Source organism: Hemitrygon akajei, chromosome 2 (assembly GCF_048418815.1).
Source record: "Hemitrygon akajei chromosome 2, sHemAka1.3, whole genome shotgun sequence".
Taxonomy (NCBI): domain Eukaryota; kingdom Metazoa; phylum Chordata; class Chondrichthyes; order Myliobatiformes; family Dasyatidae; genus Hemitrygon; species Hemitrygon akajei.
In genome coordinates, this window is record NC_133125.1 from 64,787,825 (window position 1) to 64,802,290 (window position 14,466).

General features: G+C 41.6%; 1 protein-coding gene across 1 annotated transcript in view; it reads left to right on the forward strand.

Moving 5' to 3' along the window:
* polr1e (RNA polymerase I subunit E) overlaps positions 1-12,163 on the forward strand; it is a 50,579-nt gene extending 38,416 nt beyond the window's left edge. Inside the window, exons 10-12 of the mRNA XM_073024056.1 lie at positions 545-626; positions 6,278-6,409; positions 11,459-12,163. Of these exons, the coding sequence (XP_072880157.1) occupies positions 545-626; positions 6,278-6,409; positions 11,459-11,615 (371 nt within the window). The 3' untranslated portion in view covers positions 11,616-12,163. The remainder of the gene's footprint in view (positions 1-544; positions 627-6,277; positions 6,410-11,458) is intronic.
* The last annotated feature ends 2,303 nt before the right edge of the window (positions 12,164-14,466 follow it).

The window sequence follows — 14,466 nt, forward strand, 5'->3', positions numbered from 1 at the left end:
CCTGATAAATGTAATTACTTTGCACATTTCAGTTATCATCTTTAGCCAATTGAACATGTATGTTATCAGGAAAGAAACACTTCTAGAATAAATCCAATTTATTTAAATTTATCTAAAATTTTAAAAAATTATTACCCTGAAACATTTTGGATTGATAATCATGCCTCAAGTTCAGATGGTAATTATGAAGGTCTTTATTGTACAATCTGCCAATGGATCAGATTCCTGCCTTCAAGGAGTCATGGGGAACTGCTGCACAGAAACAACCCCACCTCGTTACTCCTTAGTGTAAACTGCCTTCTGCAAAACGGAATGACTAATAATTTTCAACATGAAGATATAATGTGTAAGTAGTTTGCTTAGATATCTGTTGACAGGTAAATAAATTTCAGAAATCAATACGCATAACACAACTTCCTGTTCTAAGCTCTCATTCAGATTTTTTTTCAAAGTAAGTGTAACTCAATACTACTTCTAAAATGTGAGCTATCTTTTGCTAATTAAACTTACTATTCATCTATAATTTTTTAAAACCTTGTTACAGATTCCCTTGGGAGTGATGTTGCAGATGTTGTAAAAAGCAGTTTGATGAAAAATTTCACCGTACTGACTTACAACAATGGACGGTAACTATGCATCTATTATGAGGTTATTCTCAAAGAGAAAAGCAAGAGTGCTCAAGTAATGTTCACAGAATTTCCTATTTCATTTGCAGTTGGAAATCTGCCAATTGACCTTAATGTGATTTAAAGTGAATGCTATTGTTTTATGAAGTCAGAATATTTGAGCACTTTATTGAACAGTTCATTTGAATTGCCCTAGAGTCATACAGCATGGAAATGGAACCTTCATGTCCACCAATGATCACGCACCCAACAAAGTTAAATCCATCAACAACTCCCCTGATTCACCCATCACCACATGCATTAAGGGCAGTGGCCAACTAACTTGCACATCTTTGACGTGTGGGAGGAAGGTAGGCCACCTGTGGAAAGCCACAAGGGTCACTGGGGAATGTACAAACACCACATGCCAGACACCCAAGGTCAGAACCAGACCCAGGTCACTAGATCTGTGCCACTGTGTTGGCCAAGTGATTCTTATTTTGTTTTTCATGTTACCAGTTCTGATCCATGGCCTTTGATTAAATGTCATATAATAGGATGAGGAGCAAAATTTAAGTTAGTGAAGTAGTGGTAGAATGGATACAAAGTTCAGTAAGAATCAGAGATCAAAGTATACGTTACTATCTATTGGAGTCCATATTAGGACCACTGCTCTTTGTAAATATATGGATGAGCGCAGAGGAGCATCTCCTCTGCAATATATATTGCTCTACCTCTTTTCATTGAAAAGTGATTCATTGGGCTGAGAAGTGGCAGATCGTGAGTAACCCAGATAAATGTGAGGTGGTTCATTTTGGTAGGTCAAATATGATGGCAGAATATAGTATTAATGGTAAGACTCTTGGCAGTGTGGAGGATAAGAGGGATCTTGGGGTCCGAGTCTATAGGAAACTCAAAGCTGCTGCGTAGGTTGACTCATACGGTGCATTGGCCTTCATCAATTGTGGGATTGAATTTAGGAGCCGAGAAGTAATGTTGCAGCTATATAGACCCTGGTCAGACCCCACTTGGAGTTCTGTGCTCAGTTCTGGTCACCTCACTACAGGAAGGATGTGGAAACCATAGAAAGGGTGCAGAGGAAATTTACAAGGATGTTGCCTGGATTGGGGAGCATGCCTTATGAGAAAAGGTTGAGCGAACTCGGCCTTTTCTCCTTGGAGTGACGGAGGATGAGAGGTGACCTGATAGAGGTGTATAAGATGATGAGAGGCATTGATCATGTGGATAGTCAGAAGCTTTTTCCCAGGGCTGAAATGGTTGCCACAAGAGGTCACAGGTTTAAGGTGCTGAGGAGTAGGTACAGAGGAGATGACAGGGGTAACATTCTTGCAGGGAAGTTTGCTAGAGATTCTTGGGGGGGTTTAAACTAAATTTGCAGGGGGCAGGGATCCAGAATGCGAGAGGAAGAATAAAGGACAGGTGGGGACTACACGGTTCCGGAATATTAAGTGTGTAGTAGAGGAAGGTGGGGCGGAACAAGTGATAAGGAGGACTCGTGTACAGAGGGATGGTCTGACGGAACATGGAGTTAAATGTGTTGAAAGAATAAGTAAATGTAGGAAGGACAACAAAATTCTAGGGGCGTATAGCCCGATGGGAGTTCGGGAAGCTGGGTTAAGCACAATAGGCAGCGATTCAAACAGAGAGAGGAGAAATGGGTTAAAAATTCTATATCTGAATGCACGAAGTGTCAGAAATAAGGCGGATGAGCTTGAAGCTCAGGTGCGAATGGGTAACTATGATGTTGTTGGGATAACAGAGACATGGCTGCAGGGAGATCAGACCTGGGAAATGAATGTACAAGGGTATACGTGCTATCGTAGGGACAGAAATGTGGGCAGAGGGGGTGGGGTGGCCCTGTTGGTGAGGAATGAGATTCAGTCCTTTGCAAGGGGGGACATAGGGTCAGGAGAAGTAGAGTCTGTGTGGATAGAACTGAGGAACAGTAAGGGCAAAAGGGCCCAAATGGGTGTTGTCTACAGGCCACCAAACAGTAGCATGGATATTGGGTGCAAGTTGAATAGGGAGTTAACATTGGCATGTGGCAAAGGTAATGTCACAGTAGTTATGGGGGATTTCAACATGCAGGTGAACTGGGAGGATCAGGTTGGTGCTGGACCACAGGATAGGGAGTTTGTAGAGTGCCTACGGGATGCATTCTTGGAACAACTTGTACGAGAGCCGACCAGGGACAAGACCATTCTGGATTTAGTGTTATGTAATGAACAGGATTTGATAAGCGATCTCGCAGTAAAGGAGTCATTAGGAGGTAGTGATCACAATATGATAAGCTTTTATCTGCAATTTGAGAAGGATAAGGGCAGCTCGGAGGTGTCAGTGTTGCAGATGAACAGGGGAAACTATGGAGCCATGAGGGAGGAGCTGGCCAAAGTTGACTGGACGGATAACCTAGCAGAAAAGACAGTGGAACAGCAATGGCAGGTATTCTTGGGAATAATGCACAAGGTGCAAAATCAGTTAATCCCCCAGAGAAGGAAGGATTCAAAGAGGAGAAAGGGGCCTCAGTGGTTGACAAAGGAAGTCAGAGACTGCATAGCATTAAAAAAAAAGGAAATATGACAGAGCTAAGGTGAGTGGGAGGACAGATGATTGGGAAGTTTTTTAAGGAACAACAGAACTTAACTAAAAAGACAATACGGGGAGAAAAAATGAGGTACGAACGCAAGCTAGCCAGGAATATAAAGGAAGATAGCCAAAGCTTTTTTAGGTATGTGAAGAGAAAGAAGATAGTTAAGAACAATGTTGGGCCCTTGAAGAATGAATTGGGTGAAATTGTTATGGGAAACAGAGAAATGGCAGAAGAATTTAATGAGTACTTTAGATCTGTTTTCACTAAGGAAGACACAAGCAATCTCCCAGATGTATGGATGGGCCAAGGACGTAGGGTAACAGAGGAAATGAAACAGATTGACATTCGGAAGGAAACGGCGATGAGAAGACTGATGGGACTGAAGGCTGACAAATCCCCAGATCCAGATGGTCTGCACCCTAGGGTACTAAAGGAGGTGGCCCTGGAAATTGCGGATGCATTGGTAATCATGTTCCAATGTTCCTTAGATTCAGGATCAGTTCCTGAGGATTGGAGAATGGCTAATGTTATCCCACTTTTTAAGAAAGGAGGGAGGGAGAAAACAGAGAACTATCGACCTGTCAGCCTGACATCGGTGGTGGGAAAGATGCTAGAGTCCATTATTAAGGATGAAATAGTGGCATATCTAGATAGTAGTGATAGGATTGGGCCGAGCCAGCATGGATTTACCAAGGGTAAATCATGCTTGACTAATCTGTTGGAGTTTTTCGAGGATGTAACCAGGAAGTTAGATGGGGGAGATCCAGTGGATGTAGTGTACCTCGATTTTCAGAAGGCATTTGATAAGGTCCCACATAGAAGATTGGTGGGTAAAATCAAAGCTCAGGGCATCGGGGGGGAAGGCATTGACATGGATAGAAAACTGGTTGGCAGATAGAAAGCAAAGGGTAGCGGTGAATGGGTGTTTCTCGGAATGGCAGGTGGTGACTAGTGGGGTGCCACAGGGCTCGGTATTGGGACCACAGCTGTTTACCATTTACGTTAAAAATTTGGATGAAGGCATAGAAAATAACATCAGCAAATTTGCTGATGATACTAAGCTGGGTGGCAGTGTGACATGTGATGAGGATGTTAGGAGAATTCAGGGTGACTTGGATAGGCTGGGTGAGTGGGCAGATACTTGGCAGATGGCGTTTAATGTGAATAAGTGTGAGGTTATCCACTTTGGGAGTAAGAACAGGAAGGCAGATTATTATCTGAACGGTATAGAGTTGGGTAAGGGAGTAATACAAAGAGATCTCGGAGTCCTTGTTCATCAGTCACTGAAGGTGAATGAGCAGGTGCAGCAGGCAGTGAAGAAGGCTAATGGAATGTTGGCCTTTATTACAAAGGGAATTGAGTACAAGAGCAAGGAAATCCTCTTGCATTTGTACAGAGCCCTGGTGAGACCACACCTGGAGTATTGTGTACAGTTTTGGTCTCCAGGGTTAAGGAAGGACATCCTGGCTGTAGAGGAAGTGCAGCGTAGATTCACGAGGTTAATTCCTGGGATGTCTGGACTGTCTTACGCAGAGAGGTTAGACTGGGCTTGTACACACTGGGAGATAAGGAGATTGAGAGGGGATCTGATTGCAACATATAAGGTTATTAAGGGATTGGACAAGATAGAGGCAGGAAATATATTCCAGATGCTGGGAGAGTCCAGTACCAGAGGGCATGGTTTGAGAATAAGGGGTAGGTCATTTAGGACAGAGTTAAGGAAAAACTTCTTCTCCCAGAGAGTTGTGGGGGTCTGGAATGCACTGCCTCGGAAGGTAGTGGAGGCCAATTCTCTGGATGCTTTCAAAAAGGAGCTAGATAGGTATCTTATGGATAGGGGAATCAAGGGATATGGGGACAAGGCAGGAACCGGGTATTGATAGGAATTGATCAGCCATGATCTCAAAATGGCGGTGCAGGCTCGAAAGGCCGAATGGTTTACTTCTGCACCTATTGTCTATTGTCTATTGTAAGTTTTTTACTCAAAGAGTGGTGAGTGTGTGGAATGGGCTGCCAGCAACGGTGGTGGAGGCGGAAATGATAGGGTATTTTAAGAGACTTTTAGATAGGTACATGGAGTTTAGTAAAATAAAGGGCTATAGGTAAACCTAGTAATATCTATGGTAGGGACATGTTTGGCACAACTTTGTGGGCCAAAGAGCCTGTATTATGCTGTAGGTTTTCTATGTTTCTATGATTATTTTTGGATTGTATTTTGTCATCACTTTTGCCATATTAAATGCTGAAATAGGGGTGAATAGTTGGCCTTTAGGCATTCTAAAAACTACTTAACTCAATATATATTTTTACTTTGCACTCATTAGGAAAGCATACTGTAACTGCTAGAGGAATGGCTGTTTTAGAAAGATTGATGATATTAAAAATAGCATGCTCTTTCCATGGGTTACTGCTGCCGAGATTGTAATGAGTGTTCAGCTTTTGAATCTATTTTGTTCAGCATCAGATTCAGCTGTGAAAGTAGACCACCAAGGGTTTTTGGATTCTCTGAGTCTCTGCTAGGTACCACAGAACATTTTTAGTGATATTAATTATGATAAATCATTGTATCTAGCTGCCTTTATTTATAAATAGAGTCTCAGATTATCATTTGCATTTGAAGAACAATCTGTTTAGAGCAGAAAGAAAGGAAGCAAGTTAGCAAAAAAGTGGAAAATATATTGGGCCATCTAAAGCAAAGTCTTGAAAATCAAAGAAACTGCAGGTTAGAAATTGGAAATTTAAAAAAAATGTTGGAAAAACCCGTCATATCAGGCAGCATCTGTGAAAAGAATAACAGTTAATATTTTGGTTAAATGTCTTCAACCTGAAACATTGACCGAATACTTGGTATTTATGTGGATCTGTACAAATAGATTAAGCATCTCGAGGATGCAATGTGGAATATATTGTGTTTTGGCTTGAGTGATTTATAAGGTTATTTTGAGTTAGGAGTCAGGACTCCATGTTGTGGCAGGGAAGGTTGGGGGGAAAAATCTGCAGCACTGCTTGTGTAAACTGTGCCCTCAAATCTGAATCTACTTAACTCTCTATTGTCTTTCAGTGTGAAAAATACAATCCCAGTCTCCATGAAAGCTAAAATAGTATCATATGTTATTGCATTGGCTTTGCACATTCACAATTTTCAAACTGACCTCACGTGCCTGCAGCAAGATTTGAAAATCAGTGAAAACAAGTAAGTTCTTTAAAAATGTATGTTTGTAGTGATTTGGTTACCTTTAATTTGTTACTGTCAAAGCAGCGGCTATCTGATCCTGATGGGTAATTTGGCAATCAACTTGTAGGTAGGGGTAACCAGTGCTAATTTCAGTGCTCTATCAGCTTCTCATTTTGAGTGATCTTTCCTCACTTAATGAAAAGGGTGTGCGGGCTTGCAAATATATCTTGTGATTGAATTTGTCACATCAATTTCTTATGTCCGTAAGACCATAAGGCATAGGAGCAGAAATAGGCCATTCAGCCCATTGAGTCTGTTTTGCCATTCCGCTATGGCTGATATGTTATCCCTCTCTACCCAATTCCCCTGCCTTCTTCCTGTAACCTGACTAACCAAGCACCTACCAACCTCTGCTTTAAATATACTCTATAACTCGGTCTCCACAGCTGTCTCTGGCAATGACTTCCACATATTCACCACCCTTTGGCTAAAGAAATTCTTTCTCATTTCTGTTCTAAGTGGATGTCCCTCTATTCTGAAGCTATGCCCTCTGGTCTTTGACTCACCCACTGAAGGAAATATCCTCTCCATTTGCTTTGCACCTCTGATTTTTGAACGTGCTTCTTGTTTAGAAAATAATCTGCACCTTTGGTAGAAGAAATAAAGTCCATGACTATACACTTCCCTACACAATATTCCATTCTCCACTTTTTTGCCCATTCTCCCAATCTGTCCAAGTCCTTCTGCACACTCCCCAACGTCACCTGCTCCTCCACCTATCTTTGTATTGTCTGCAAACTTGGCCACAATGCCAACAATTCTGTCATCCAAATCGCTGATATGAATCACTAATATGAAAAAGCAGTCCCAGCACTGACCCCTCTGGAACTCTACTTGTCACTGCCAACCAACCAGAAGCCTCCTTTATTCCCATTCTTCTCCTCCTGCCAATCAGCCAGTCTTCTATCCATGCCTGTAAAACCAGAGGCTTGTATCTTGTTAAGCAGCCTCATGTGCAGCATCTTATCAAAGGATTGTGAAAATCCAAGCAAGCAACATCCATTGACTCTCTTTTGTCTTATCCTGCCTGTCATTTCCTCAAAGAATTCCAACAGATTTGTCAGGCAAGATTTCCCCTTCAGGAAACCATGCTGATTTTGGCCCATTTTACATGCTCCTCCTGTACCATGAAACCTCATCGTTAATAATGGACTCCAACATCATTGCCTATAATTTAGTTTCTTCTGCCTCCTTCCCTTCTTAAAGAGTGAAGTGACATTTGCAATTTTCCATTCCCTCATGTCCATTCCAGAATCCTGCGATTCTTGAAAGTCATTACTACCGTAGATTCCGGACTACAAAGCGCACCTGATTAAAAGCCGCTGGCTCTAATTTTAGAAATAAAATCTATTTTATAAATGTACAGGCCGTACCGGATTTTAGGCCGCACCGAATTTCCGGCGGAACGGATTTTCGGCGCACTGGATTTCCGGCGGACCGGATTTTCGGCGCACTGGATTTCCGGCGGACCGGATTTTCGGCGCACCGGATTTTCGGCCGCTTGTAATATGAGATATTTACACAGAAAGATATTACACGTGTTGGGCTTCAAATTCTGCCCTGTGTTCGTTTTGGAAGAGAGACAACCAACACCGGATTACAGTGCAGCGTGGCTTTATTGCAGAACGCGTTTTGCCTTCCCCTTACATTCTGCTCTTATTTATACTCCTTTTTCCCCCAAACCAAACCCTCGCTACACATATTTGGTAAGGCTAAACTTTGTTATACCTACCGGTATTTGGTAACATCGGACACTTGTGTCCTTATTGGCCCGATACCATTCACACACGAGTTTTACTGTTTTTTTGTTTACTGAATCGCTAGCAGTTTCGGTGCAGCGGAATCCTCAGTTTCGCTCCCTCCCTCCCTTGTACTGCTGTCTAATATCACGTGAGCCATTCCTGACCTGAAGCGGCAGTCCCAAATTAAATCTCCACCGTCTCACCATCGATTCATGTATGCCAAGATTACGCGCAGCAGCTCGATTTCCTTGTTCAACCGCCAGATTGATTGCCTTTAACTTAAAAGCTGCATCATACGCTTTTCTTCGAGTGTTTTCCATGTTGATGAGGGTGAGTACAAATGGCTGATTTACAATAATTTGTGAAGTGCGCTTGATTTATCGTACAATTTCATTGGACCTCTGTGAACTACTCATCAATTTTATTGGTCTACTGTTACGAGGCAAAATGTTTTGGCGGCATGGGAAAAAACCTTATATTAGCCGCACCTTATTATAAGCCGCTATGTTCAATGCTGTTCAAAGCATGGGAAAAAAGTAGCGGCTTATAATCCGACATCTACGGTAATACCTCTACAGTCTCTTCAACTACCACTTTCTGAACACTGGGGTGCAGTCCATCTGGTTCACTGGTAACTTAACTACCTTCAGCTTCCCAAGTGCCTTCTCCTTAGAGCATTTACACTCACTTTTGCCCCCTGACTTCAGCACAAGTTTCCAGTGGTTCAATATGTGCTCTTGCCTCTGTTTTACTTTATATACCTGAAAAAACGTTTGGTATCCTCTTTGATATTATTGGCTAGTTTACCTTCATATTTCATCCTTTCTCTCCATATGGTATTTTTAGTTGCCTTCTGGTGGTTTATTAAAAACTTCCCAATCCTCTAACTTTTCACTAATTTTTGCTGTGTTGTTTGCTTTTATGTTGGCTTTGTCTTCACTTGTGGGCTCATCTTCCCTTGAGAATACTTCATTTTTGGGATGTGTCTATCCTATGTCTTCTGAGTTGCTCCCATAAACTCTAGCCATTGTTGTTCTGTTGTCATCACTGCTATTGTCCCCTTTCAATCAGTTTTGGCCAGCCCCTCTCTCCTTTTACTCCACTGTAATACTAACACTTTTGACTTCATCTTCTCCCTCTCAGACTGCAGGGTAAATTCTAACATATTCTGATCACTGTTCACCAAAGGTTCCTTTACCTTAAGCTCCCAAATCAAATCTGGTTCATTACATTGCACTCAATCCAGAATTGCCTTTCCCCTAGTGGGGTGAATCACAGGCTGTTCTAAAGATCTATCTTGTAGGCATTCTATAAATTCCTTCTCTTGGGATCCAATACCAACCTGATTTTTACAATCTACCTGCATATTGAAATCCCCCATGACTATCATAACATTGTCCTGATGCCATGGCTTTTCTATTTCTTGTTGATATATATAGCCCACATCCTGGCTTTTTGAGGGCCTGTGTACATCTCCCATCAGGGCCTTTTACCCTTGCAGTTTCTTATCACTATCCATAAGAATTCAATACCTTCCGATCCTATGTCACCTCACTCTAAGGATTTGCTTTCATTTTTTTTTACCAACAGAGCCACCTATCTGCCTGTCCTTTCGATACAGTGTGTATCCTTGGATATTAAGCTCCCAACTATGATCTTCTTTCAGCCACATCTCAGTGAGGCCCAAGTAATGCCTGCCAATCTCTAACTGTGCTGCAAGATCATCACTCTTACTCCGTATACTGCGTGCATTCAAATATAACACATGCAGTCCTGTATTCATCACCCTTTTTGATTTTTGCCTCCATGTTACACTGCACCTCATCCCACTGACTGTAATTTTGCCCTCTTATCTGCCTGTCCTTCCTCACAGTCTCACTGCACACTGCATTGAATTGTATACCATTATAACATTGTCATTACAATATATTTTACTCGGGGAAACCCAGCGGATCTCAGGAGTGTTATAAGTCAGCCAAAGCCCACATATGCTTTCCCTCATTAACTGGAAAATGAAGTATTGTTGTCTGATTTTGCAGATGAACTCGATTTGAGGGTGGAGTATTTATATTTTGCCTAGCTTTAGATTAACAGGATGCAGTGAAGCTTGGCAAGAATAGACAACTTGATTGCGAGCAGTGTTTGTATGGAGAAGAGCAGTTTGTTGAGTAATTTCCCTTTGCTGAGTGGTCCTTCAATATTTCCAGTATTGACCAGATACTTTTCCTGATGAGCTGTATAAATTCTTTGGCTACAAGGGCAAATCAGGGGTTGAGCATCTTCCACTGAATGACCCATTTTCTGATTTTCCCCCCTCCCCCCAATGAAGTACAAGTCAAAATTGTGATGTAATACTCTCCTGTATGAAATGGTACAAATATCATTCAAGAAGCATGACAGTATCCAAGACCAAGTTACCCTTTTATTTGGCACCCCAGCCATTCAGTCCCTTCATTGCTGTTTACAATTTGCACATGATGCATTGCCATGCTTCATTTGCTCCTTCCAAATGTGCATCCTACACCATAAGTGAAACTCAGGACGGGATCTACAGTCAAATGGGAATAAGCTCTGTCCAAATCACACTCCATCTGATCGACCTAAATGTGACTTCCATCTGCAGATCAAAGTCCTGAAACTCTCCAGCGTTGAAGTATCTTCGTCACACAGACCGCAGTGGTTCAAGATCACTTGCGTTGGGCGTTCAATGCATTGATGCTGAGACCCCTTTGTAGAACTAAAAGTGCCCCTGAATCAAAACAATATCAAAATGCAGTTTACACAATACTCAAGATTCCATCTCTTCTGGCTATTTAATGCACAAAAGCAGAAGCACGTAATTAAACGAACTTAAGAACAGGTAGGCATCTGTATTCACCATCTCAAACCTGCTCACCCATTTAGTTGGATTTTGGGTGAACTGCACCTTGTGTTTGCCTGCTATGACTAACAGATTATCAGCACTCCCCTTGCATGTATCATGAAATTTATCACATGCAAATACAGAGAATAATTCAAAACACATTTGTTTCTCAGTGGAATGCAGCAGGCCAGGCAGCATCTATAGGGAGAAGCACTGTCGACGTTTCAGTTAGTCCTGCCGAAGGGTCTCGGCCCAAAACGTCGACAGCGCTTCTCCCTATAGATACTGCCTGGCCTGCTGCGTTCCACCAGCGTTTTGTGTGTGTTGCTTGAATTTCCAGCATCTGCAGATTTCCTCGTGTTTGCCTTTGTTTCTCAATACTTGTTTTGTTGTACTTTGCAGAATTTTGGACATTGCAAGAGCGATGGGTTTAAAGGTTGGAAAGACAAAAGTGAATATTTTTGGTGGTGTTGCAAAGGACCACAAAATGGCTTCTCTTTCATTACCATTGGTGGTGCAAAGTGGAACTCGTGGTAGGAAAAGGAAGAAAATGTCATAGAAAGCCAATATAATTCAATTTGTATCTGCGTTTGAGAAATTTGAAACTCTTCAAATTTGTATTTTATAAGAAAAAATCTCGGTATTATCACTGTCTGATGGAGATGTAATTGGTGCATTACATGACTGTTTTTAAAACTACAAGGAATATTTCAGAACTTCAGATCAAGTTTATTTATTCAGTTGATCATCACTGGACTTTGTATAATTTATCATGAAAAGCAACATGGGTGAACATTTGTACAGACTGATCTTGATGTGCAGTTCAGCAAAGTCTTCCTTTATATTTGTTTACCAATTCAGTGATAGATCAATTTGGTGATATTGAAACAATTGTTTTTAATGAAACGTTATGTTACATAGAATATTAAGTTTCAATTTATTCAATGTCTTTCGGGGATTGAGGGCGAAATATGCAGACCCTCAGGCTTTGAATATATTCTGTCAATTTGGGTGATTGATATAAATGAGATAGCACAAATAAAATCACCCATCTATAATAGTGTTTAAATATGTATTTAAAATAAATTCACAACTTTTTCAAATTAACCCTTAGATGTGTTGTGTGCTTTCTTTTCCTAGCCATAAATTGGAGAAGTGTTCCAAATTCACAATTTATGTTGTCAATTGCATATCAGTTCGTTCGTCCCACTCAGACTTGAGACGTATCCCTGGGAAACACCTTTGTGGAATACAAACAAATACAGCATTTGGTGGTGCTTGTTTTCATGCAAGGTATTAAACATGGCCCAATTCACAAGCCTAGGTTGTCACTGGTAGTTTCTTGTATAGCAGCAAGGATATTCTTCCCTTTTTCCTTCCTAATGTCTGTCCTCCAGTCAGCATATGAACAAATGGAATGGAACCTTGGGAGCAAGAGTGGGCTGTTTGGACCATTGATCCCCCTCTGCCTTTTGCTAAGGTCATGGCTCCAAATCCACATTGTTACTTGTTCCTCAAAAGCTCTGGACTCGCATCAAACCAAATAACTACCTTAGCCTTGATTCAGCATACACAACTCTCCTGGGGTTGGCAATTTCTGAGAGGCTTTACAGAGCAGTAATTCCCATTCATCTGCTTTAAATTGGTAATTCCTTATTCTGAAGCTCTCCCCTAATTCCAAATTCTTTTATACATAAATATACAAGGATGTTGCCTGGATTGGGGAGCATGCCTTATGAGAATAGGTTGAGTGAATTCGGCCTTTTCTCTTTGGAGTGTCGGAGGATGAGAGGTGACTTGATAGAGGTGTACAAGATAATGTGAGGCATTGATCGTGTGGATAGTCAGAGGCTTTTCCGCAGGGCTGAAATGAGTAGAGTTTTAAGGTGCTTGGAAGTAGGTACAGAAGTGATGTCAGGGGTAAGTTTTTTATTCAGAGAGTGGTGAGTGCGTGGAATGGGCTGCCAGTGACGCCGGTGGTGGTGGAAATGATGGGGACTTTTAAGAGACTCCTGGATGGCTACATGGAGCTTAGAAAAATAGAGGGCTATGGGTAAAGCCTAGGTAGTTCTAAGGGAGGGACATGTTTGGCACAGCTTTGAGGGCTGAAGGGCCTGTATTGTGCTGTAGGTTTTCTATGTTTCGGACTATTTATGGAAGAGCAAACATCTGAACAAATCAGACTGGCAAGAGCTAAACCAATATCCTTGCAGTCTGTTTGCTACTGCTGTTGGAGAGACTTAGAGCAGCTTGTCATGTTTCAACTCCTATAGGATGGGAACCCCAAATTGAAGTGAAACAGCAAGTTAGAAAAGTTATTAAGTAGCAGCAGAAGCAAAAGCGAATAGCATGTTGGGCGAAAGTGCAAAAAATGTTAATAGCAAAGCATTTACAGCTGAGGTAAGTGGGTATGACCTTCGTGTCTATGAAAATTTGACTGGCTTATGAAAGCTGAGTATTGAAGGATGTTTTGACATTGACAAAGTTCAGGCACACAGGAAGGGGCGATGGGATGTAAGTAATAAAATCAGTGTAGGGTGTGAAATGGCCTTAGCTTGGCGGATCATGACATATGGTCATTATCAGTCTGGGTTAATTTCGGAAACAGCAAAGGACAGAAAACAATGGTGGGGCCCATTTATAGGCTACCACATACTAGCTGTAATATTTGGTATAACATAGCAACCTTTTTGCAAGGGCTGGAAACCAGAGCCCCAAGTCAGTAAGTGAAGGATTGGACCAGAAGGTAGATGTCAGGGAAAGTATTGAAAGGCAAAATTGAAATAACAGGTATGATGGGTCAGACAGTTTGAAGTGTGTATATTTTAATGCTGGGAGTATTATGGTTAAAGGTGATGAACCTAGAGCATGGATCAGTACGTGGAACTATGATATTGTGGCCATTACTGAAACTTGGTTAAAAGACGAGCAAGAATAGGTGAATAACGTACCAGGTTTTTGAAGTTTTAGAAAAGATAGAGGGGGTGGAGTTGCACTATTAATCAGGTTCAATATCACAGCTGCACTTGGGAAACATAATGGAGGGATCAGACACCAAGTCCGTTTGGGTGGAGCTGAGGAATAGAAAGGGTGCAATCACTGATGAGATTGTACTACAGACCCCCTGATAGCCATCGGGACATTGAGGAACGGACAGGCAGACATACTTTATTGATCCCGGGGGAAATTGGGTTTCGTTACAGTCGCACCAACCAAGAATAGTGTAGAGATATAGCAATATAAAACCATAAATAATTAAATAATAATAATAATAATAAGTAAATTATGCCAAGTGGAAATAAGTCCAGGACCAGCCTATTGGCTCAGGGTGTCTGACACTCCGAGTGAGGAGTTGTAGAGTTTGATGGCCACAGGCAGGAATGACTTCTTATGACGCTCAGTGTTGCATC